This window comes from Diabrotica undecimpunctata, chromosome 5 (genome assembly GCF_040954645.1).
Source record: "Diabrotica undecimpunctata isolate CICGRU chromosome 5, icDiaUnde3, whole genome shotgun sequence".
Taxonomy (NCBI): Eukaryota; Metazoa; Arthropoda; class Insecta; order Coleoptera; family Chrysomelidae; genus Diabrotica; species Diabrotica undecimpunctata.
The window spans coordinates 99,332,069-99,357,423 of record NC_092807.1 but is presented as its reverse complement, the minus strand read 5'-3'; the positions used below and the strand labels follow the sequence as shown (position 1 = coordinate 99,357,423).

At 33.7% G+C, this 25,355-nt stretch overlaps 2 protein-coding genes across 2 annotated transcripts in view; both read left to right on the top strand.

Annotated features, from left to right (window-relative positions):
- The window catches only part of LOC140441543 (uncharacterized), a 67,950-nt gene extending 63,641 nt beyond the window's left edge, over positions 1-4,309 (top strand). The window contains exon 7 of the mRNA XM_072532332.1: positions 4,088-4,309. Within this exon, the coding sequence (XP_072388433.1) occupies positions 4,088-4,239 (152 nt within the window). The 3' untranslated portion in view covers positions 4,240-4,309. The remainder of the gene's footprint in view (positions 1-4,087) is intronic.
- Positions 4,310-20,516: 16,207 nt separating this feature from the next.
- Positions 20,517-25,355, top strand: part of LOC140441542 (sodium- and chloride-dependent GABA transporter 1-like) — a 127,521-nt gene continuing 122,682 nt past the window's right edge. Inside the window, exon 1 of the mRNA XM_072532329.1 lies at positions 20,517-20,827. The gene's annotated coding sequence lies outside the window, so the exon portion shown is untranslated. The remainder of the gene's footprint in view (positions 20,828-25,355) is intronic.

The window sequence follows — 25,355 nt, the reverse complement described above, 5'->3', positions numbered from 1 at the left end:
ACAATATATATCTAGCCAATCGCACTGTTAATTTCTTCTTTACTTTTTACTCCACCATATCCTATTATCTATACATTACAAATGTAACATATTTAATTAAAATTTTGTACATTGTACTGAATAATAACATTTTAGAAGTGTTGACAAGCGCGTAGCAGTTTATTTATATCGATTGGTAATCAAATTCATGTAGCCTATTAATAAAATATTGGTTCAGTACCGTCAACCATTGGTGTATACAATTGGGCCTTTAAATTAGTTGCATTAATTACTGTTAAATTTGCTTTATTCAAAAACGTTACATTAAAGTTTCAACCTTTAGAGAATTTGAACTAATTATCAATATTTTAATAGGCTTATAGATATAATAATAAAAGCGTTAAAATTTCTCTTGAATTACATTGTTAATTAAAGTATTATTAATATTTTATATTAGCTAGGTTTAAATAAATTAGCTTATACAGGTGAGACGACCGTTTTCAGCCCATCATTCGGTCTACGCTAACAAGTTATGTACTTATACCCTAAAAAATATAAAAAAGAAACTACTACAATTGTTATAGGGTGGTTAAGTATAAATTATGCCAATAAAATGACATAATTTATGGCCACAATTTGATTTTTTGTCTATAAGTTTTTTTTCCTCATATTATACATAAACAATATTTATATCATTTTTTTATATCAAGAATGCCTTTATTTTCAGATGCTAGATACATTTAGCAAATTTCATAGGATTCTTTAAGACTTAAACTATCTCAGAAATTAAACGCATATTGCGTTTTTATCGAAATTATTGACAAAATAAACGTTTGAAAAAGGGGTATGTTTTTTACTTATAAACAATTGTAATAATTTCTATATTTTTCAAGCTACAGACTTATACGTACAACCATTGGATAGCTGGGAAAAAACGCATAAAAAAACCATCTATGACCAATAGAAACGAGGTTAGGGACTTTTAAAAAAAAAATCATATCTCCGTTGTTTATAAACATTAAGAAGTAAAATTTACAAAAATTTTAAATGAAAATCTAAACTTTATATTGAAACTTATAGCTATACAATTCATTCAATTTTTTGAAACTTAAAGGCCTTCGAAACGAAGGTACTTTCGAAAGACAGCTCCGTTTTTTTTTCGACATCGCGACTTCAAATTGAAATCGTAGGAAAATTACATTATTTCGGCTTCCATTGCAGCTGGAAGCCTCTTTTAATCTGGGGTAGCTAGTCGAAATATGAATAACTACATAGTTTTCACTGGCCGGAAAATATGGAAAACCTCGGAAAAATTGAGTCCATTTGAAATTCACCGTAAAAACTTACTTTTTTTAGTTTTTTAAGTTTTTACGGTGAATTTCAAATGGACTCAATTTTTCCGAGGTTTCCCATATTTCCCGGCCAGTGAAAACTATGTAGTTATTCGTATTTCGACGAGCTACCCCACATTAAAAAAAGAGGCTTTTAGCTGCAATGGAAGCCGAGATAATGTAAATTTTTTCTACGTGTTTCAATTTGAAGTGCCGATCTCGAAAAAAAACGGAGCTGATAGTTATCCCCTCCACTTTTCTATGTCGATCTTTCGACCTTACAGTACCTTCGTTTCAACAGTTATTGGCAGTTGTAATTGAGATTCTTCGTGCTAGTCTACTGTACCGACTACTGTACCACCTTTTTTGTTTTTTTTTTAATTTTTTGCTAAAAATGTTTATTAGTTTTGATAATTTAAGAACCAAAGATGATTGATGTAACTAAGTTATGGATGCACTGTGAACTACCAATAAAAAGTTATCATATAAAAACAAAACTACTAATAAAACTATGTTATTTTACTCGACTATTTAGCACTTTACTATCCTGCCATAAAAAATCGACAATACTATCTTTAAATATCCCTACCTTCACTTCCCAAAATTAAATATTTTCTCAAACATTTTCTTTTACGATTTTTTACTGTAGCCTCGTAATATCACAAATTTTCTTTTCCTCTATTGGCAATAACGTTATCGCCTATAATTTATATCGACGACGTCGTTAGCGACTCTTTAAATGAAAATAAAAATTATTTGAATGTCTGATATACAGCATATTACAAAACCTACTTCTCTTATGGGATTCAGACGTAAAAAGGGGCTTCATTTTCTCGTTGTCTTCCAAAATAATCCAACGATAATTTTTAAAGCATACATATCTGGGCATTTTTAAAAATAAATTCAAACTAAAAAGACAGTAGAAATTTTCAGATAAATGGTTTGTTCAATTTTTCACATGCGAAAAACCTTGTCATTTTTCGCTGTATTAATTCCTTTCAATCTCTATCTCAATTTTACTCCATTACCCTACTTAATCTTTCCTACTCTCACTTCAACCCCACTCCTTTAGAAATACAGATAGTTTTAAAATAGAAAACGAAAAAGACTCTCTCTCGACTGTTGACTGCCACTAGCAACAGACGTACTCTCTTGGCTGTTGACTTTCGCTAGCAACAGACGTCCTCTCTATCAACTGTTGACTGCCGCTAGTAACAGACATTCTCTCTCTCTTTCTCTGATAGTTACGAAAAAAATACCGCGAATCCTCTTTTAAATCGTAGAGACAACAAACGTAAGAGCTCTTGTTAACGACAACGGTCAACGGGTCGTTTTTGACACCGTCCCGTCGGCCGTTGCTCAGTGTCTTTCAGGTTCTTATGAATGTTTGTTCACGCAACGGCAACCAACCCGTTGGTTAACTTTTCACCGTCTACGTACCCAGTCCCCCTCGGCAAGACGTTCGACGGGTCGGTACCGTGAACCCTCAGTGAACCTTTTTAGTTTATGGAAGTGTGTTAACGGCGTTGGGCGAGCATCCGTTGTTTCAATAAATTTCTTCCTTTGTTGCCGCTAAAATATGGATTTTGATATGAAAATTTTAATAAGTGCGGTAGAAAATCGACCTGTGTTGTGGGATAAAACCACGGAAAGCTATAAAAATAAACAGCTCTTGTATTAATTTAATTTAATCAGCGTTTTAATTTATCATGTACTATTCCTAACAATTTGCGGAAAGTTTCTTGACCTATTCGGAAGTAATTGAAGAATTTTGTTTCATCTTTTTTCAATTCTTCGTAGAGTGTATGGAAAGCACCATACTTTTCTCTTTCTAACAAAATAGGATGTATCCATATTTTTCTTTTACGCTTCTCCCGTTTCTTCTGCATTTTTTATACAAATAATACGCTAGTATAATTTTTTGCTTTGACGACAACATGATATAACATGTATTGCGTGCACTTGTTACTTTAAAACTGACGATATTTCGGAGATTCGATACTGTCAACGGACGCATTTCCCTTGAAATTTATGAACCGTCGACACGGGTACCCGTTTAGCATCGGCCCGTTACCCGTTGAAAAAAACGTTCGTTAACAAGAGCCCTAACTGTGCTCTATCTCGTGATCTTAGTGATAGTACCGCGAGAAACATGTTTAGAAACTGGGAAAGACAGCTCCCCACGCAAGAGGCAAAACCGCAACTCAAAGCCTATAAATACCGCTAGTGTGTGTAAAAGGGCAGTTTTGGTAAGACTTTTTATAAACTTGATTTGGCTAGTATCTGTATAACTCTTTACTACCTATTCAAATTATTTTGAACCAGCCCTACTTAATATAGTCCTCATACACTGAAATTATATTAATAATTTCACATATGTACACCATTTTTCATACACCATTGTAGACTGAAATTGATTGAAACAATTCAAAGAATACACATTTTAAATCGTCACTGAAAATTACAGACAGTGATTTGTTATCTGTACAGACACACAGACAGATATCTGGGCAGATATATTTTTTGTTCTTTTTTCTTATTTTCAATTGTGGCTTCGTATGGAATTCATTATGTACGCTTATATAAAAGTTTATATCAAAAATTTTGTTTTTGTGCAACAGGTAACAACGGGTAGAACATAGTAGTAATAGCACAAAATTAATTTCACTATAAATCAAATTTATGAAAATTCCACAAAATGTTATTTTGGCGCACATTAATGCCGAAAAATTACATCACTGCATCTTCAAAGTAAATAAATCTTCTAAATTTTTTAGGTTTTTGGTTACTACGGGATGAAAATGCGCAGGGTTGGACTAGAGGATTGGATGTATTGTTTCAAGTGGGCGATACTGGTGATATAGTGGCACCTCCTACCAGTTTTCCGTATTGTGGTAATTTCATTGGACCACAATTCTTTTTATTGTGATACTTTCCTAAAAAATCTGCTCTTTATAATTTATAAACTGTAAATAAATTTGTGTTTTGTTTTGTTTTCATTATCAAATTTTATTATTATATCATAAATAAAATATCCGTGAAGTCAACTAGTGAAGAGAGTAACAGCTATGTCGATAATAATAAACAAGAAGTTGCTCATGCTCTAAAAAAATGACTATTTTAATGGGAATAAATCACAATTGAAGTTTAAAATAAGTTTATTGACTTATTGTTTAAGGGTGCAATAAGTGGAAATTGAAACGTCAATAAACTTGTTTTAAACTTTAATTGTGGCTTATTTCCATTAAAATTACTTTAAAATATCACAAGAAAGTAGCTTTAGAACAATATTAAGAAACCATTATGGGCCCAGCGTTATTCAAAATTTTTGGATACTAAAAGAAGTAAAGAAATTGAATGAAATGTCCTTTGAAAATTTATGTACATTACTGCGGATGTAAAAGTTACAACAAGCCAACTTTAGTAACTAAACGATGAAAGGATACCATAGAAGACCTAATAGAGTATACCTATCAGTAGCTACCACTCAAGTGGGTAGAACTATTAAAAGTGACATGTGTCAGATGAAGTGTCTTGTTAGGACCACTCACATATCTGTACCATATCAAGCAGACTTGTAATAGGAAGAGTTAAAGGACGACACAACATACACTGAACCCATGGCGGCGTTCGAAGACAATTATAAAAAAGTAGCAAGGAATTCTTACAGTAAGTACCCTGGTGGACTGTCAACCTTGAAAATCATAGGACAAAATCCAGATGAAAATTTAATTTCACCAAATTGGTGAGTGTAGCGATTATGGCGAAGTTTTGGCTAAATTTATTGAGGTAATGGAAAAGACAAAAAGACAATCGTGGAAAAAAATTACATGGAAATTAAACAAACTGCAGATGTATCAAGGCTCTATAAAGTTTTCTGTAAAGAACCTTAGGCCTTAGATAAGTGTACATATGGGCACTAAACTCGTTAGAAGCATATAAATCACTGATTCCGGACGGGATTTATCCAATATACATTGATCAAATAAAAGGCAGATATCGAACACAGTTCTATTAATTTACTCTTGCCCAAGTACTTTCGCTACCTAGAGCATCTTCAGGGGCATTTGAAATAAGCCAAGAAACGTTTTTTTTTAACCGAAGAAATTAATTAACTTCGATAAAAACTCGAAGTTGATGGTCGATAAAAGTTTTTATGTAATTAGTTTTTTAGACTTACTTCGTCAATTGCGGCCTATCCAATAAGAATAAAATGTTATAAACATAAAATTAAACATCACACTACACAAGGACAAACACTTTAAAAATAAAATAACAAGCCAGAAAGCTACACCGGCAAAGTCCTTCCCAGCATGGTATACAAACTATTAGAGAAGCTTCTCTTCAATAGCACAAGCAGGCTGTCGCCTTTTATTGACAACATGCTGACAACCAAAACATTTCAGGTAAGAATGCAAAAGGATATAAGCTAACCGGATTCTGCGCTTGCCGCTTTACTTTTTAGCTATGTATTGCTGACATACCTGCTACCAGACCTAGCAAAGTTTGGATATGCTGAAGATTGAACTCTTGCAACAAGCCACCAATCCTTAAAAGCTACCGAAAACTCTCTGACAAATGATTTATCCATCCTCAGCAAATATTTTAAGAAATGGAGATTGTAACCAAGTAGGTACTACAAAAACTAATGCATTAACTTTTTTCTCAACAACAGCCTAGCAAACAGATAAATACGAATACTAATTACTTAATAACAAATTGTTGAAATATAATAAATATCTTGGTGGTACTCTAGACAGAACGTCCAAATTCAGAGAAAACCTGACGAAAACATCAACAAAACTAGCACAACACAGCATTAACTTTAAGATTCTTTGCTTTTGGCCTGATATATCCCATGGCAGAATACTGTGCACCGGTGTGGTTGAACATAGCTTTGCTTTGTGCCATCCAATTATAAAAATTGGCGGACACTGGTCTACCTGGCCTTTCGGCATACGACCGTTGGCGTCTCCACTGCCCCCACGAGTCCGACACCAAAATGAAGGTGGCGCGTTGCATACGCATCGCGGGGCTCCACCTCCCCCGTAGTACCTGTGTTGCGATTACCTCACCCATCCGTTATCCCCTCCCACGGGCGGACAGGTGACGCAGGTAGAGGAATTTCCACCTCGCACGTAGACAGGTCGCTGCCGAGGATCTCTCTTCTACCACTCTTAAATCTCCAGGCGGGTACGTGCCGAGTCACTGACGCCCCTATTGGTGGTTTAAGGCCAAAAGAGGGGTGTACGGGCCCAGCTCGTTCGACCTCGCCCGGTTCTCTTAGAATGAGAGTAGAGTGGTACCACGAGAGTCTCGTCTCGGATACTAGGATACTAGGAGTTTAGACCGGTGACCATGACGTCTAAGCGCCTCGAGTGCGTTTCTACAGACCCGAGACCTCAAGCGACGGCTCTCCACCTCTCAATTCCTACCCATTAGTCGCCTCTTACGACAGGCAGGGCTTTCTGACCTCGGCAGTATTCTTATCTCCGCGAGCCGAACCGAGGGTGTGGTTAAACAGCAGGCATAACCAGCTGGCATAATTCAGTTAAACTGTGTTATGCGTATGATAACAGGTACAATTATACCCACCCCAACAATGTGGCTACCCACTCTTAATAACTAGCATCACTATACTGTAGAGAATATATACATACATTGGTTAAATAATACAACAAAATTATGCATACTCGTCAACTACCAGTTCACAACGACATTCCCAATATTCTTGGAAACCATTTCCGATCCAGTTTACTTCATATTTTTAACGTCTGATTAAAGAAGAATAGACTAAATGAAATAACACGACAATAAATGTGAACCTGAAACCCACAAAGAAGGGATTTGAAAAGAAAGACAGTACTGTTGAATTTTTCACAAGCGAAAAACAGTGTTATATTTTTTACTGTAGCAAATCCTAAAGTCTTAACCTCAATATTAAAAACCATCATTTAATCCAAACCTGAGTAATAATTCGTACCTAATTTTAACCCCACCCCTTTAAACATACAGACAGTTTTTAAATAGCAAACAAAAAAGTACTCTCTCTTATCTAGGTGTGGCCATCGAAGACGGACGTTTACGCATATCTTTCTGACATTGGTTTCGGAAACAGAACAGACGGTTTGTTCTCAGTGATAACCACACGTAAAAATACTGCGACTGTCTCTGATCTTGGTTTTCGTAGCTAATAGAACTGCTTTTTTGAACACTCGCATAGACAATAGATGCAAATGTGCCCTCTCTCTCTGTCTTAGTGTTCGTGCCAAATAGATGCGATGTTTCGATATTTTAGTTAACAAAAAAAACTAGATACGAACGGCTGTATTAATTTAAGATCCACTCAAATATGCGCATGTGGATGATGTTGCCATAATAAGCCACAATAGAAGGGTATTGAGTGAAAAAGCCATAGATTGGAAACGGATAGCTGCTGCATTTGGTCTAAATGAGGGCATAAGGTCAAATCGATATGAGAAACTGAAGGTAGACAACCATACCTATGAATATGCCTCCACCTTTCCATGCCTAGGCTCAATAGTAAATGATAGCAACAATGTCAGTCAAGAAATACAAAGACTCCTTAAAAAATAAATTAATGAATTATGAGCCTAAGCTTAGAATCTACAAAACAAAATATTTAGGAGCAAAATATTAAGAAAGATATTTGGACCAACCCTTTGTAGCGATGATTCGTGGAGAATAAAAATGAACTATGAGCTGTATGAATTAATGCAGAGTACAGACATCGTTAGTGTCATATCAGTAGGTTATGATTACGGTCACGGGGCTCTAGGCACAATGTATGGGGACTCTTTGTCAGTTGTCACTACTTGTCAAGATCATTGTTAGAACATGGGTTTTGGGACATTGTTGATTCTTGGAGACTTTGTTAAAAAGTATGTTTAAATAAATGTATTAAACCCAATGAAATATTATTACTTGGCGCAGTCTAGTGGAAATTAAACAAAAATCATGGAAGCAAGGTTACCAAATCCATTATCATTTGAAGGCAATGTGGGCGAAAATTTTAAACGATTTAAGCAAAGTTTTGAAATATACCTGATGGCATCAGGAAAAAGTGGTAAAAGTGATGAAGTTAAGGTAGCAATTTTACTCAATTTAATTGGAGAAGAAGGCATTGAGATTTATAACAGTTTGGAATTAACAGAGGTCCAACAAGGAAAGCTAGCAGATGTATTGGAAGCATTTGAGTCTTATGTTACCCCTAGAAAAAACGTGGTTTATGAAAGATATTTGTTTTATAAGCGCATTCAAGAAGAAGGAGAGCCTTTTGACCACTTTTTAACAGATTTAAAAAATAAAGTAAGAAATTGTGAGTTTGGTGTTGAAGCATTTTCAATGGTCAGAGATAGAATAGTATTAGGCACCAATAGTAAGGATGCACAACAAAGCATGTTAAAAACAATTAATTTAGATCTGACTAAAGCTATTGAAATATGTAAAATGCATGAAGTATCCCAAGCTCAAATAAAAGAAGTTCAGAACAGCTTAGAGAAGGTGAAAATTGAATCAATTGGAAGTAAAGTCGAGCAGGGGCATAATTCAGTCCAAACAGTCAGGGGTGCCAGTTCTTCTAGAGGTGAATTTAACTGCAGAAACTGTGGGAGTGTCCATGGACCAAGGAGGTGTCCAGCATATGGAAAAAAGTGTAGAAAGTGTGGTAAATATGGGCATTTTGATAAAGTGTGTTATCATGGTAGGTTAGTAAGAGAGGTACAAGTGGAAGAAAGTGAAAATAATGAAGTATATGATTTCATGATTTCATCAATCACTGTTAATGAAATTAAGAATAAAAATAATAAAGACTGGATGGAAAATTTAAAAATTAATAACATTGATATACCCTTTAAAATAGATACAGGGGCACAGGTTAACATTTTACCCAAGGTTTTTGTTGAAAAAGTTTGCAAAATTAATGAATTAAAAGAAACTAAGGTCATACTTGAGACATATGGTGGTTTTAAGATCATTCCTTTGGGTATAATAAAACTTGTCTGTAAATATAAAAATATTGATCATTTATTAGACTTTGTTGTTGTAAAGGAAAGATCAACACCTATCTTGGGTTTATGTTCTACCATAGAGCTTGATTTAATTAATAAAATTGATAACATAACACTGCATTCTAAAGAAAAATTTGTAGAAATGAATAAGGATGTTTTTTCAGGTTTAGGTAAATTTCAGAAAAAATGTAGTTTAAAGCTTAAAGAAAATGCAGTGCCAGTGGCTAGGCCACCTCGTAGAGTCCCACTTACAATCAAGCCTAAACTTAATAATCAACTAATTGATCTTGAAAAGCGAGGAATCATAGCAAAGGTTGATGGTCCTACGCAGTGGCTTAGTAACCTGGTAATTGTTGAGAAAACTGATAAATCATTACGTATCTGCCTAGATCCTCGTGACCTGAACAAGGCATTGGAACGGGAATTTTGTATAATACCTACTGTTGATGAGATTCGTTCAATGTTACAGGGTAAGTCATTTTTTACAGTTCTAGATTTTAAGGAGGGTTTTTACCAAGTAGAACTGGATGAGCAATCCAGTAATTTATGTGCTTTTGGCACTATATTTGGCACATATAAATTTTGCCGCCTGCCATTTGGTCTTAACATAGCACCTGAATACTTCCAGAAATTAAATTCTGAAAATTTTGCAGATATTCCAGGTTGTATAGTCTACTTCGATGATCTATTAATTTGTGGTGAGTCAATAGAAGAGCATAATAATACACTGAATAAGGTGTTAGATAGGGCTAGAGAACTAAATGTGAAATTTAACCCAAACAAAATACAATATTGCGTTGAAAGTGTTAGATACTTGGGTCATATCTTTGATAAAGATGGGATGAGAGCTGACAACAAAAAAGTAGAAGCGATAAGAAGATTGAAGGATCCAGAAAATAAAAAGGAATTACAACAAATTTTGGGAATGGTAAATTATTTAAGGGCATTCATTCCAAACTTGTCAGAGATTTCCACGCCCTTAAGAGAACTCTTAAAAAAAAGTAATGCATGGGTATGGACATATAGACATTCTGATGCACTAAATAAAATAAAAGAAGTAATTATGTCAAGTAGTGTGCTTGCCAATTTCAATGAGAAGTTACCAACTGTGATACAGACTGACAGTAGTAGTAATGGCTTGGGGTGCTGTCTCTTACAGAATAACAGACCGGTAGCATTTGCATCTAGGGCGCTAACGAAAGCAGAGTCAAATATGAGTCAAATTGAAAAGGAGTTCTTGGCAATCCTTTATGCATGCAATAAATTTCACAATTTTATCTACGGAAGGAAAGTGCAAATTGATTCTGACCATAAGCCTTTGGAGGCATTAATGCATAAAGGCATTGCGGACATAATGTCGCCGAGATTACAAAGGATTAGGGTAAGATTATCTAAATATGACATAGAGGTAAAATTTAAGCCAGGCAAGTTCATGCATGTGGCAGATTTATTATCGAGGAATTTTATAAAAGATGAAGTGGATGATGATAAATTTATTACAGAAATAGTTCATACTATTGACATGACTGATGAGAAGAGAGAACAATTTAGGACTGAAGTGGATGCTGATGAGGATCTGAAACTAGTAAAGAAATATTGTATACAAGGGTGGCCCAAAACTTTGTCAAGAGTAAGCGATTCAATTAGGTATTATTATTATATAAGAAATGAACTATATTTACTTGACGGACTAATATTTTACAAAGACAGAGTTATAGTCCCAAAAATATTGAGAGAGAGCATGCTAAGATTATTGCATTCAAGTCATTTTGGCATTCAGAAAACCCAACAGAGAGCAAGACAGATATTACATTGGCCACAAATGAACAAAAGTATAGAAGACTGGGTAAGAAATTGTAGCAAGTGTGAGATATTTAAAAGTCACAATGCTAAAGAACCACTATTACTTAGAGAGTTGCCTCAAGCACCTTTTGAAAAGGTAGCAAGTGATATATTAGATTATGGTGGACAGTCATATCTAGTTCTGATCGATTATTTTTCTAAATGGCTCGATATAGTGAAAATTAATTCAAAAACTTCTCAGGTGGTCATCAAGGAGTTAAAGAAAATTTTTTCAACACACGGAATACCCTATGAAGTCATATCAGATAACATGCCTTATAATTCGTGGCATTGTCAGCAATTTGCTAAAGACTGGGATTTTCGGTTTGTAACGTCCAGTCCCCGCTATCCACGGTCTAATGGGCAGGCAGAACGAGCCGTTCAAATTGCAAAGAACATGCTTAGAAAGTGTGACGACTTAGATATGGCGCTCCTGGAGTATCGAAATACTCCAATAAATGGAACAGATAAAACACCGGCCCAATTAGTGACTAACAGGGTTCTTAGATCGAAGCTACCATCAAATAAAAAGCACAAAGACGTAAATCTGAAGGAAGAGTGGGAGAAACTAGAGGCAAAAAGAAACGAATATAAAAATTATTATGATAGAAACACCAAGGTAAGAAGAGAAATAGTGCCAGGAGAGAATGTAGGTGTCAGAGAGGGTAGAGAATGGAGACCAGGTAAAATTCTGGAAAAAATAGATGAGGCACCCAGATCTTATTTAGTGCAGAAAGAAAATGGGGAAGTGGTCAGGCAAAACAGTTATCACTTGAGGCCTTCCCTAGTTAAAGCGGAAATTAAGAAGAATACTGATTTCGCACATAATGATAGATCATTAAACTCCTCATCTGGGAATCAGAGTTGTGGAGTAGAGGAACCTTCAACCTCCCAGATGAATGCTGAAAATAGAACTAGTGCTAGAATCAAAAGGCCTCCAGTGCGTTTTAAGGACTATCAAATGTAAGGGGAAAGATGTCATATCAGTAGGTTATGATTACGGTCACGGGGCTCTAGGCACAATGTATGGGGACTCTTTGTCAGTTGTCACTACTTGTCAAGATCATTGTTAGAACATGGGTTTTGGGACATTGTTGATTCTTGGAGACTTTGTTAAAAAGTATGTTTAAATAAATGTATTAAACCCAATGAAATATTATTACTGTTAGATCTGTAACAAAGACTAAACTGGCTTGGCCATTTAGAAATAATGTCTAATAGTTGAGCTGCAAAAGTAATCCAGAAATAGAAACCCAAAGCATATAGGACAAGATTAAAATCTTAAAAGAAGAAGATCTTAAAATCATGAACATCAGGCATCAGCGAAGGAAAGTACCCGACAGGGTAGAATGGACGTTGACGTTGACGTTATAGCGTCATTAAAAGAAGAAGAAGACGAACTATTTTAAACCAGACCTATTTAATACAGTTCTCGTACTCTGAAATTATATTAATAATTTCACATTATGTACATGTCTTAATTGTACAAGGGAGAGGCTGGTACAGTGGCCACCTTTCGAGTAAATTCAAGATAACTTCAATTTAAATCATAATATATAAATGAGTATAAACTCAAACAACGTCAAAGCACTTGGTAAATTAAAAATGTACTCTGTAATCCCAAAAAAATACAGGTTAGGCAGGAGTAGCTAATTTTGTTTTTTTCAAAAAATGTGGCCACTGTACCAAACTAGATGGTACCGTGGCCACAAAGGTAAGGTACAGTGGTCATTACTTGCAATTCTTATATTTTTATTTATAATATTCATTAAAAAAGAAAAGTAATATTAATCTTTAACAAATATAAGATAATAAATCCGCTTTAAAAGTAAACAAACTTGCTGTTCGTTGTGTTGCTCCAGCACTTTTTGGTTGGGTTAAAATGAGTTTAACATTTTCTTTTGTAATTGTGGTAGAATCTGTAACTACTGTAGGAAATGAAAACTGTACTCCGTGATGCCTTAGAAAATTTACATTGTATTCTTGACCAGAAGAAAAATAAAAGAATTTTAAATTTCAAAATTTCAAAAAGGAATCCAGATCACTTCTTATGAAAATATTATAATTACAAATACCTTTTCAACGAAATATTAGAATAAAACTTAATTGTTTCTGGCTGATGTGAGTTTGCACTTTTAGTTTGCTTCTGTATTTATAAAATAAAATAAAATTTGAATTATGGTTTTGTTTGGAATAATTACTTGAGTATAATAATTATGATTGGGATCCAAAATAATACGTAACCTAATCCTAATCACCGTAAAAACCTAATAACCGGTTTTTACTTTAAAATTAAAAAACCGGTTATAACCCGGACAAAAAAACAACCGATAAAACTATTGCGAAGTAAAAAAACCGGTTTTCGCTTAAAACCGGTAGGTTTTTCCCATCCCTACTAGATGGTGCGTCTGTATCTATCAAACAACAACAAAATATTTAAAAGTGGCCACTGTACCTGACTGGCCACCATTTCAGCCTCTCCCTTACCATCCTTGAAAGGCTTATCAGTAAAATAACATGGACAGGAAATTTACATATTACATAAATCTTTAAAACGTTTAACATACTTAGATATATTATTTTATTTAAAAACGAACCTAACGATGTACAAGAAAGATCAAAGAACTGCACTTATAAAATATCTTGTGAATGCAGCAATTTTTATCTGGGAGAAACTATTAAGTATTATGATAATTGATTATAAATCTTACTTTAAAAACAGGAGAATTTAATCAATGTATAAACACGCATGGGATTCACGTATAGTCAGTCCTAAACGAATCAGATGGTAAAAAGAGAACAATCGAAGAAGTGGCTCTAATTATGCTAAGTCAGATCAATTGTGTTGCAAATTCCTCTGCATAATGCAGTAGGAGCTCGTAACCATACTAAAAGAGGAAGTTAATAAAAAGAAAATACCACTATTAGTAAGTCAGTACCATATCGAGGATGCATCATACTCTCGTTCTATTATTAAATATATAAACAATTAAATAAAATTCAGATTAAAATAGTTACTTCATTAATGATTAAGTTTAAGTCATATAGGATAGGGAACGGCCAGTTTGAAAGTAGATGACCATAAAAATGACTAATAGACGAAAACAGGATATGAAACAGGAAATTAACTCCGCATCTGTATAACTGTAAATTATTAACAATACTATATCCTATATACAATAGTATTCCTATTTTGCCTGTAACCGTTTATTTACACCAATTATCGAACTAGCATACCATATTTATTGTCTCGTTTTTTGTCGTGAATACGAAAGAACAATTTCTTACACAGCTGAATATTTGCGCAAGTACATTCACTTTTATTCGTTGAAATGTGTATTAAAAATTAGCACGTAATTTACATCAGTCTAAATGTAATATTCAAGAGGGAACATTATAATAAACACCAGAAATCTTTTATCTTTAATAGGAATTGACCACAGCTTTAGTTTTAAATAAATACGTTTATATACGTATACGTTTTGATTTACACTTCGAAAATAATTCTCAAAATACAAATTCAACATTATAAAGTAGATTACTTTAATACTTAGATTTAGATAGACTTAGGTGAGACACGTAATTAACAAAAACAACAACGATAGGCCAACAAAGACAGTCCTATTGGTGTTATCGGACAATCGAATCTGGAATCGAAAATAAAAGACCTAATATATCTAAAAGAACGAATGTTGAGAGAAGAATTGTAATAAGATAAATATAAAAAGAACTAGGGAGACACATTGTATCTCCAATAACAACTGACAAATTAAAAAAACACTTTTTTATAAATGCTGAAAACCTACGCCTTTGGATTTGCCCAGTTTTTGTTTTAAAAACTTATGTGACTTAAAAGCTCTGGGATTTTTTGAATGGTACACTAGAAGAGGTTTGATTTTACAGTCTACAAAGTAGTAGAGTTAATCTATCTTTTATGGTTTGTGACCTGCATCGTCTTCTCCTCTGCCGTTATGTAAGTCCTATTCGGCATCTTTTTCCAGAAAAGCTCTGTCTCGTCACAGTTGAAGACTTGCTGGGGGATGTATCATTTGGCTTCTATCAGTTCGGAAAACGTTTTGATGTAAACCTCAACTGCTTTTACATCCGAACTTGCTGCCTCACCATGCCTGACAACGGAGTGAATGCCGGTCCTTTTTCTAAACTTGTCAAACCAGCCCCGACTGGCTTTAAACGAGTCTTCCGATTCATTTGTGGAAGTGTGTGGAATCTGCTTCGGCAAATCTTCGTAAATTGCTCGTGCCTTCTCACATATGATGCTTTGTGTTAAGGTTCCTTCTTGAAGCTACTTCTCTGTCATCCATACCATTAGTAGTTTTTCCATCTTTTCATGGAGAGAAGTTCGGAGCTTAAAAATTATTGTAACGCCCTTAGCTCGCAATATATCATTTATCACCTCCTTCCGTTTAAGTACAGTACATATAATTGATGTGGTACACCCGTACATCCTCGCCAAGTCAGCTACTCGTACACCTTGCTCATGTTTTTCAATGATTTCACGTTTTAGTTACATAGACATCATCTTCTTCTTCGAACCGGTTGTAAAAATAAATGTAATATTGTAATGTATAAAAAACACAAAACGCGAACCCAACTTATCAACAAAACTTCGAAAATGAGGGAAACAAGCAAAGCAGACAGACTGAGGTCTATAGTAAAAATTTACACAGTGTAAATTACACCGACAGCGAGAGTGCAATATGGTTATAATAGTATTATAATCCGAATTTTATTATTAATATTACCAGTAAAATTACCTTTTATTTACAAAGCAAATTAGAAGTAGTGAAATAAGAGGTATCATCATCATATAACGGAGGTCCTACGGCGATTGCCGCTTCCCGCATTTCAGCCTCCATCTTTTCCTATCTCTCCAATCTCCCTCTTCTAAGCCTCTATATTGCATTGTTTTTGTAATTTCTCTTCTCCAGGAATTTGGTGTTCTTCCCCTTTTCCTTCTTTCTGGCGGAAAATACATTAAGGCTTTCTTTGGCCACTGCTCCTCCTCCATTCTCATCACGTGACCATACCATTGTAATTGCCTTCCTTGTATTCTATCTGAAAGAGTATCTCTAATTCCTGTACGGTTTCGTATTTCCTCATTCCTGATTTTTTCCATTCTCGATACTCGACATGACCTTCTAAGATAATCCATTTCCACAACGTCTACTTTATCTCGTTCATTCTTTGTCATCGTCCAACATTAGGCACAATATGTGGTAATTGGTTCTACAATTGCTCTGTATACGCGAAGTTTGGTATGCATCTTTATTTTATTAGACCACGGTAATGAATTCAGTATTCGGATGTATTTTTTCCCTTGGGTTATTCGGTTTTGTACATCTATCTTAACTCTGTCATCTGCTGATATGATGCTTCCTAGATATTTATACTGGTTGCAGCCTTTTATGACTGCGTTTCAAGCCTCAGATCTGTGGTATTTCCTCCTCCAATTTTTAAATATTCCGTTTTGCTTATGTTTACAGTAAGCCCCCATTTGGCATATTCCTTAAATAATTTTCGATTCATATAATTTATATCTTCCTCATCGGTTGCAACCACCACCTGATCATCTGCAAACAACAATGTATACAGAGTTTCTTGTCCCACTTCGATGCCCATAAATCTACATTTATTTCTCCAATTCCTCAATGCTTCTTGGACGTATATTTTAAAGAGTGTCGGTGACAAACAGCATCCTTGCTTTAGGCCTTTAGTGACTTTAAATTCATTTGAGGTTCTGGTTCCAATTTTTACACAACCAACTGCATTTTCGTACAATTTATATATCGCTCGGATATACGTCGAATCCAATCCGGACCTTTCGAGGACCTCAAACATTTTCTTTAACGGGACACTATCATATGCTTTCTCAAGGTCTATAAATACCAAATGGGTCTCTCTACTTCTTTCGACACGCTTTTCAATTATTTGTCGTAGGATAAATATATTATCAAGGCAGGATCTCCCGGTACGAAAGCCGCTTTGTTCTTCAATATCTTGTATCTGTCTTTCAAACCTCTTCTTTAATATTCTGCCGTACAACCGGCCCACAGAGCTCGTCACACTAATACCTTTATAATTGGAACAGTCTCTTTTATTCTCTCTCTTATATATGGAGCTTATATAAGATTTATTCCAATCTTTAGGAATTTCCTGGTCTCCACACATACATTTATTGAAAAGGTCTACTAATAATTCTAAAAGTGCAGTGGGCCCATATTTAACCAGCTCTATGGGAATGTGTCCAGGCCCTGCTGCTTTTCCGTTTTTAACCTCTTTTAAGGTTTCCGTCAATTCAGATAATGTTATTAAAGGGATTTCCTGTCTTTCGTCTCTGTTGTCTATTAATTCCCTTATCTTTTCCCATCTGTACTCCACTCTATCCTCTTTCAGCAGTTTCGTATAACATTCTTCCCATTCATTTAACTTTATGAGAGAAATGTTGTCTTCATTTTTCTCATTTTTCCTAAACTGCTTTAATGTTTTCCAAGCTTGTGCCACTTTTGTTCCACCCATAAATCTGTCCATTTCATCACACTTAGCCTCCCAGTTTATATTTTTCGCCTTATCCACGTCTTTTTTAACTTCTCTATTCCATTTAGCGTATATTTTTCTGTCTTGAGGATCTTTGGATTGAAGCCATATGTGATATGCTTGTTTTTTCTTCAGAACTTTCTCTTCTAGTTCCGTTGACAACCATTCAGGTTCTCCTTTTTTCCGATTTTCAACTTTTCCCAGTGCTTCATTTGCCGCTTCATAAATATATTTTTAATTACCTCATACAGACTTTCAGGGTCTAAGTCCTTTGTTTCTATATTTTTTATTTTCTGAGCTATTCTAATTTTATATAAGAACTTTGTCGAATCTTGTTTAAAGCTTTCCAGGTTATATTTTATGTTTTCTATGGTTGTTCCTATGTCTGTTACTTCATCATTTTTGTGACTTGATTGTTCTCTCTTAAATGTCACCATTACTTTTGCAATAATCATATGGTGATCACTTCAACATTCTGGCCCTCTAAACACCTTCACGTCCTTCGTTTTTAGTTTAGAATCTTTACGCTGAATGAAATAGACAATTATTGATTTTAAATTCCTGGTAGGCTGTGTCCATGTAAATTTGTGTATATTCTTATGGGAGAAGAAACCATTTAATATTTTCAAAGAATATGCCCCGCAAAAATCTATTAATCTTTTACTATTGTCGTTCAGAATGTCTTCTCCATATCTCCCTATTATTTCACTGTTGGAGCTCTTTCCAGTTCTTGCATTAAGATCACCTAAGATCCAAATTTCTTTCTTCTTATTAATTGTGGCTAGAACAGTTGTTAACTTGTTAAAGTACTCTTCCTTGCTGTCAACCCTTGAGTCATCCGTCGGTGCATATGTTCCAATTACCACTATTTCATGGCCATTTTTTCTTAATTTCCATGAGGATAATTCTTTCATCTATTTCTTGCCATGATTTAATACATTTTTTCAGTTTCTGATGAAATAAGAGGTATGAATTTGAATAAAAACCGATTCCTCGTATCTCAAATCTTGCTCTCATTCAAAGCAAAATATCGCTCGCTCCGCGATTCGTACATCAAAACACTGTCGAGGTACCACTGTATATATTATACAGTGTGTAAAAGCCAAATGGAATAAATTCATTATTTAGGTTACTGTACATATTTATAAAAAATCCCGAAACACGTCAAATTTAAATTATAACTTGACATTCTTTAACTTGAAAATGCAACCCCTACCTTCAACCCCCTTAGAATGACAGGTACAACCCCCAATTTTTAAAATAGGAAGTATAGGCTTGTGATATATCGTTTGAAAGGTCTTTTCATTCTCCATTCAAAAATGGTGTCGCTTTCAAGTTTATTACGATTAATTAAGATAAAATAAATTAAAATCATGTGGTTAGCGAAATTCGCTAAAATATACTCAAAACTTATTTCCCGTTTAGGTCTTGATAATGAGAAAGTGAACAAAAACCATAGCAATATGGTTTTTAGATGGTAACCATTAAAAAACTTTAAAGAATTTCATTAATTAATTTAAGTAAAAAGTTCGTTCAATTCAATTCTGAAAACTGGTTAGATTAACGGAAATGCATAAAATAACAGCTTTACAAATGATTGGTTACGGAGATAACACTCGAACACAACAGGAAGTAACTCGCCTATTTCATGAGAAATTTCCTAAATTACCGCCTATATCACAAGGAACAATAAGTAAAATAGAGAAGCAGTTTCGCGAGTTTGGTCATGTAAGGCAGATAAAAAAAGCAGCTGCCAATGCACTGAGTGATGAACTCAAATTAGATGTGTTGCTTGAGTTTCAGGAAAATCCACATACATCGAGTAGACAGGCATCCACTACATTCAATGCTAGCCATACATCGATAGTAAACATATTAAAAGAAAATAAATTGCATCCCTATAAGATGATACCTACTCAGGAGCTCATGGAAGACGATTTTGATAGGCGAACTTTTTTTTGTGAGCAAATGATGGACATGTTGGATAACAATTTTATCCAATTAGAAGACGTTATGTTTTCTGATGAGTGTACTTTTTCACTTAACAGTCATGCTAATCGGCAAAATTGCCGCTACTGGGCCACGGAAAATCCTCACTGGATGAGAGAAGAACACACTCAATACCCTCAAAAGGTTAATGTTTGGGCAGGGATTGTAGGAAACAATATTATTGGTCCCTTCTTCATTGAAGGCAACTAGAATGGTAACAATTATTTGGCACTACTTCAAAATGATGTCATTCCAACGTTGGCAAATTTATATCCTGATCCAGGAAACCCTCAAGCTCCAGCGAATACGATATGGTTTCAGCAGGATGGAGCACCACCACATTACCAACTTAATGTCATTAAGTTGGTACAATGAACAATTTCACAGTCATTAAAAATTAATTAGAACAATTTATGTTCCGGGAAATCCCATAGTTGCGTTTACGCAACATTTTGTTATGAAAAAAATAAGGACTTTTATTTTTTTTAACTTCATAAATAACGATTCTAATGTATTGAAGGCAATAACATGCAATAAAAAAACACAATTTGTTTTTTTTTTAATCTTGGGAACGAATGGGTTAAGGAAATTAGTTGTTTAATAAAAACTAAAAACATTTTTTCGTGTCAGTGTGACCAACCCTACCTTACGAACGACCTTTAAAAAAAATTAAGACCCACAACTCCGCTATCTTAATCTTATATCTGAACTATCTTGACTAATCAATGTAATACATAACATGTACTCGAATAAAACTACATCAGCAAATTAGAAATAGACAATAGTTAGGTCAGCCGTCTTTCTCAAGAACAAAACTTACATTCGTTCAAACTATATAAAATTGCATCATTCTTTTATGCGCGAAATAATAGTCAACTGTAATCATTGCAAACCATTTTTTAGTTAAATAGTTCACCTCACGAAAAGATTAATATAACTGCCGACAAGCCATAAAAATGATCATTGAAAGCGTCAGACTTGCTGGAGACTTAACAGTTATTTTTGTGTCCAGTAGTGTGCAGTTTTAGCATCGTGGCATGTGAATCGTTTTAAGTGGCAAATCGGATTTGCGAATTTTTAAGAGGATTGGAAAATAGTTAGGTAAGTGTTTAAATATATTAATATCACTCGTTTGGCACGTTTTAGTTATCTAGTACAATATTTTTCATATTGTCAAAATAATATTTTTTACTTAGTTAAATTTGTTCACATTATTGATTAAACTTTTATTTAATGGTTCGCTATTTAAACCACAATCAAATTATAAAATTGAAACAAAATGTTAAATAACTATATTCACTTCAACAGACATTATATGTCAAAGGTTTCACGTTTCTTTCTATATTGCTTTCTGCCCAACGTCTTTCCAAACTGTATATTCAACAATTTCAGATCTTCTTTCTAATTTCTTTCAGTGTTTTCGTCTTGTTTATTCTGAGAGTACATAACCTATTCGATATTGCTTTAAAGTCTGAAACAAATTCTTTTAATTATTGTTCAGTAACTCACTAAAATAATCTTTCCATCTTTAAGGATAGCTGTTTTATCCGCAATTAGTTTTAGCCACAATTTAATATAAAATATGAACATTAGCAATAACAAAACAAATATAAATATAAAAACTAATTAGCCCTAGTAGCGTAAATAGTTTTTTAAATTGTATTCCTAACAAAAGAAGTACAGTTTGTTTCACGAAAAATGGTTGAGTGCTTAATGGTTACCCGAGTTCATCCTATTGTGTATACAAGAGTCTCTCAATAAACTACCGAAGTACACAGGGTCGCACTTCAGAAAGTTTGTTATTTAATATATTTCATTGGTAGCTGTGTAATACACGATTATAAAAATTTATTAAATTATTTCATATGGTATTTTCAGGTTCTTCAAGTGAATATACTTGATAATTGAACAATTTTTAACATGAAGAAAGTAGTTTTTTTGTTCTACGTGAATAATTGTAGTATATGGATCTAAATTCAGAAAGGTACTTTCCTTCACACTTTTTACAGGCTTAGGACTGTCAGCAAAAAACTGACGTGTTTAAAAGTTTTTGCTCTTCCTAATCGGATATCGTTAAAAATGTACAGTAATAATAGTTCTATTTACAGTATATACATACAAACGAATACATAATGTACAAAAAATAGATGAATTGAAAAAAAAATATAGAAAAATATATACAAGTTAATATTTACAAAAAAAAATACCCAAAATATCCTCTTCAAGATTAATAACAATTGGTTTAATTATGTGATTCAAAGTAACATATGAATTTTTTACGTGCATTACATGGCGTCCTGAATTTTTCCAACTTTCTGGGGAGATATCATCCACACATTTCCTTATTAATTCGACTACACTACCACTTAAAGTCGGAGAAACATTTTGTGACCTAACATTTGACTTTAGTTGGTGCCATATATGCTCTATGGGATTAAATAAACGATAGTAGGGCGGAAGCCGTAACACTGTATGTTCCATGTCCTCGGCCAAAGCGTCACAAACATATACTTTTTTAATAGAAAATGAATTTAACACTTCTAACAGTTCATTTTTTAAATAACTTTCTTCAAAATATATATCGTTTTTTAACAGGTGGTTTTAAATTTAAATTTTCGTGTTATTTGCACTTGTAGACTTATGTAATTGACGACTGTGGTAACTTGCATTGTCCATTACTATCACACTATTTTGAGGAAGGTTAGGTATAAGACAATTCTTAAACCATTCTTCAAAAAGCTCTGCCGTCAACCATTTTCTGATCCTGCATGTAAAATTGTTCTTTTCCCTTTGTTTGATGGAGCTTTTGTTTGACACCTGTTGGAAAAATCGGACCAGCGTTTGGATGGTGTTTCATGAGTGTCAAACCATGTCTCGTCCAGATAAATTATTGGTCGATCTTCTGTACGGTACTTTCTTATGGAAGTTATATACTCAGTATGCCACTTTTGTAAACGATGGGACTGCATAAACACTTGCCTTTTGTCAATTGTACGATATCTAAAGCCCATTTTAGACAAAATCCTCCAAATACTAATGCGGCTACAGTTTATTTGTGTATCATCATTAGTAAGCCGTTGTTTTAAAGCATCTAATGTAGGTATCCGTTGCTCTTCGTACATTGTGTAAATTTTTCGTCTTATTAAGTCCTTATCACTTTCGTCAATATATTTGGTAGAACCGGCATCCTTACGCTTCCTTCTTGACTTAATGGGATTTGATGTAATTCTTTTCACTGTGGTTAGAGGTATTTTCGTTAAATCTGATATTTCACTGGCAGCAGTATTAGCAGTAAGTCCTCTTGTACGTAAAGAACTATATATTGTTTTTACGATTTCTCTAGCGTCAGCAGATAAATGCTTTTTCTTTGCTGGAACACTGGAAGAAGCACCATCAATGTTTTTCCACGGACGCCACATAATGCTGTTTTATAGGTATAAATAGGTATAACACTGGTTACACTTGTAACACTTTCAACTAAATGAAACAAAATGTATATTTAAAAATTTCTCATCGGTTTTATATACTTTTACAAATTATACAGAATAGAGGGAACCTGTATAATTATTCCAGGAAACACTCAACGATCAACAAATTTATTGTGGTCATTAAAAGATCAACCATTGATAGTGAAACTCATTGTTAAAATGTTTACAACTTTATGAAATAAAATGTATCCTAATCGTTTTTATAATTTTATACGATTTTTTAATCGTTTTTATATTACCAGGAATTTATTATACAAACAAGATAACGACACTCCACAGTAGCTTCAATTTTACCTGAATACTTACCTGCTAAACTAATGTTGACTAAGCTGGGGTACTTGCGGTCGGGTTTTATTGCAATCATTAAGCACTCAACCATTTTTCGTGAAATAAACTTTACTGACCATTGGTGTAAAAGCAAAAAAAACAAACTTTTGCCAAGCCATTCTCTGATCTCTCATATCTCACACTTTATCCTTTTGGTAGATACACGCCTATATTCCCTGCGCTTTTGAGCGACTGAATCATAAGACTGCATCACAGATGTTACTTGTTTTCGAAAAGCGTTTAAATATTATATTATATATTATATAACAGATAGTGTAGTTCATACAGACAGTATCGATAATAATTGACTTTTGGCACAATCGGTTTGTTTGTTTACTTAAAATAAAGATTTTATTAGGACATTGTATTCGTGGTGGTATAGGTGGTCATCTAGAATTTTTTTCCCTGATGATTTGTCTGTAATTGCAGCATAAATTATCAAAGGTGAAGGAAGAGAGGATGTAATTTACAGTATCTCCTATTATTCAATAAAAAATGCCTTGCTAAATATTGGAAGTATTTTCTGTCCTAGTTTAAGAACCAGTGCACTGTTAACCTATCTTGGCAAGAGAGGGCTAGCAACGATACGTTTTCTATCATTTTTGTATTTAATTGCAATAAATTCTTCAGTCTGTGCATAAGTATATTGTTCTGTCCTCGCATAATTACAAATTCACTGATAAAAACACTTAACTATCACTTTTCTACCAAGACTAGTTTTTTTTTACGTTCCAATTAAAACCCATAAATTTTTTATTAGAGATAAAAAGTTTTACTACAGTAGAATATTAGAAACCTTGATCATGAGCCATCTCATAATATACAATTAGCTAATGAGGTTTTTTATGACATTAACTTCAATTCGTTTCTCTTGCTTTTTATTTTGTAAATATCAAGCAGGATCTTGTTTGCTTATATTGGTGTAAAAATAAAAAGTACTTTAATCATGTTCTATAGATATTGACATTTACGTGTTTACTTAAATGTGCTCTCCCGCTGTCTTGTTTTATAAATATTTATTTAAAATAGTAAATAAAATTGTCCATCCAAATGTTCTACAAAAACAATAAAACAGTGAACAAAAAAAGGTGTTAACATATTCAGGGCCGGACTGGCTAAACAATAAGGCGCCAATCTGAACTCTAACACGAAAGACGTCAGACTCCCTCCTTAGTTTTTTAGAGCAAACTTTTTGAAATCCTAACGCACATAAAATAATTTTTTTAAGGGTATTTTTAATTTAAATCCATAAACTTTATTATCATCCAAGGTGAGGAGTTCCTGATACTGTCCATTATACACCGTTATTATACCATTTCGTACTCCCTGGCTACTCAAATAAATTTTTAAGAAGTGTGAGAAATTTTTATACCTGTGTCACACATTTAATTTTTCAATTTTAATTACACATTGTATTGAAGAGCTAGAGACACATATACTGAAAAATAAAAAATGTATAATATATATAATAATTATATTAATTGTTGTGTGAAATATATATAAAACAAAATGTTCAAAAAAGCATTTTTTGCCCTTAGAGATTTTTTGTTTCACTAGTACTTTTTAAGTTATTTTGAAAAAAATGCATTTTTTAAATTTCATTTTTTTTTTAAATTCGAAACCAATTTTTTTTAAATAAGCTCTTTGAACCGGTCAAACTTACAGACTATATAAATAATACATAAATAAAGTAAACTGTAAGACGGTAACAAATAATTTCATTTTAGTTACTAATTAGGGAGTGATTTTTATGATTTTCTTACCAAAAAAGAGACCAATTTTATTTTGAGCATACCTCACTTAGTTTTGACACT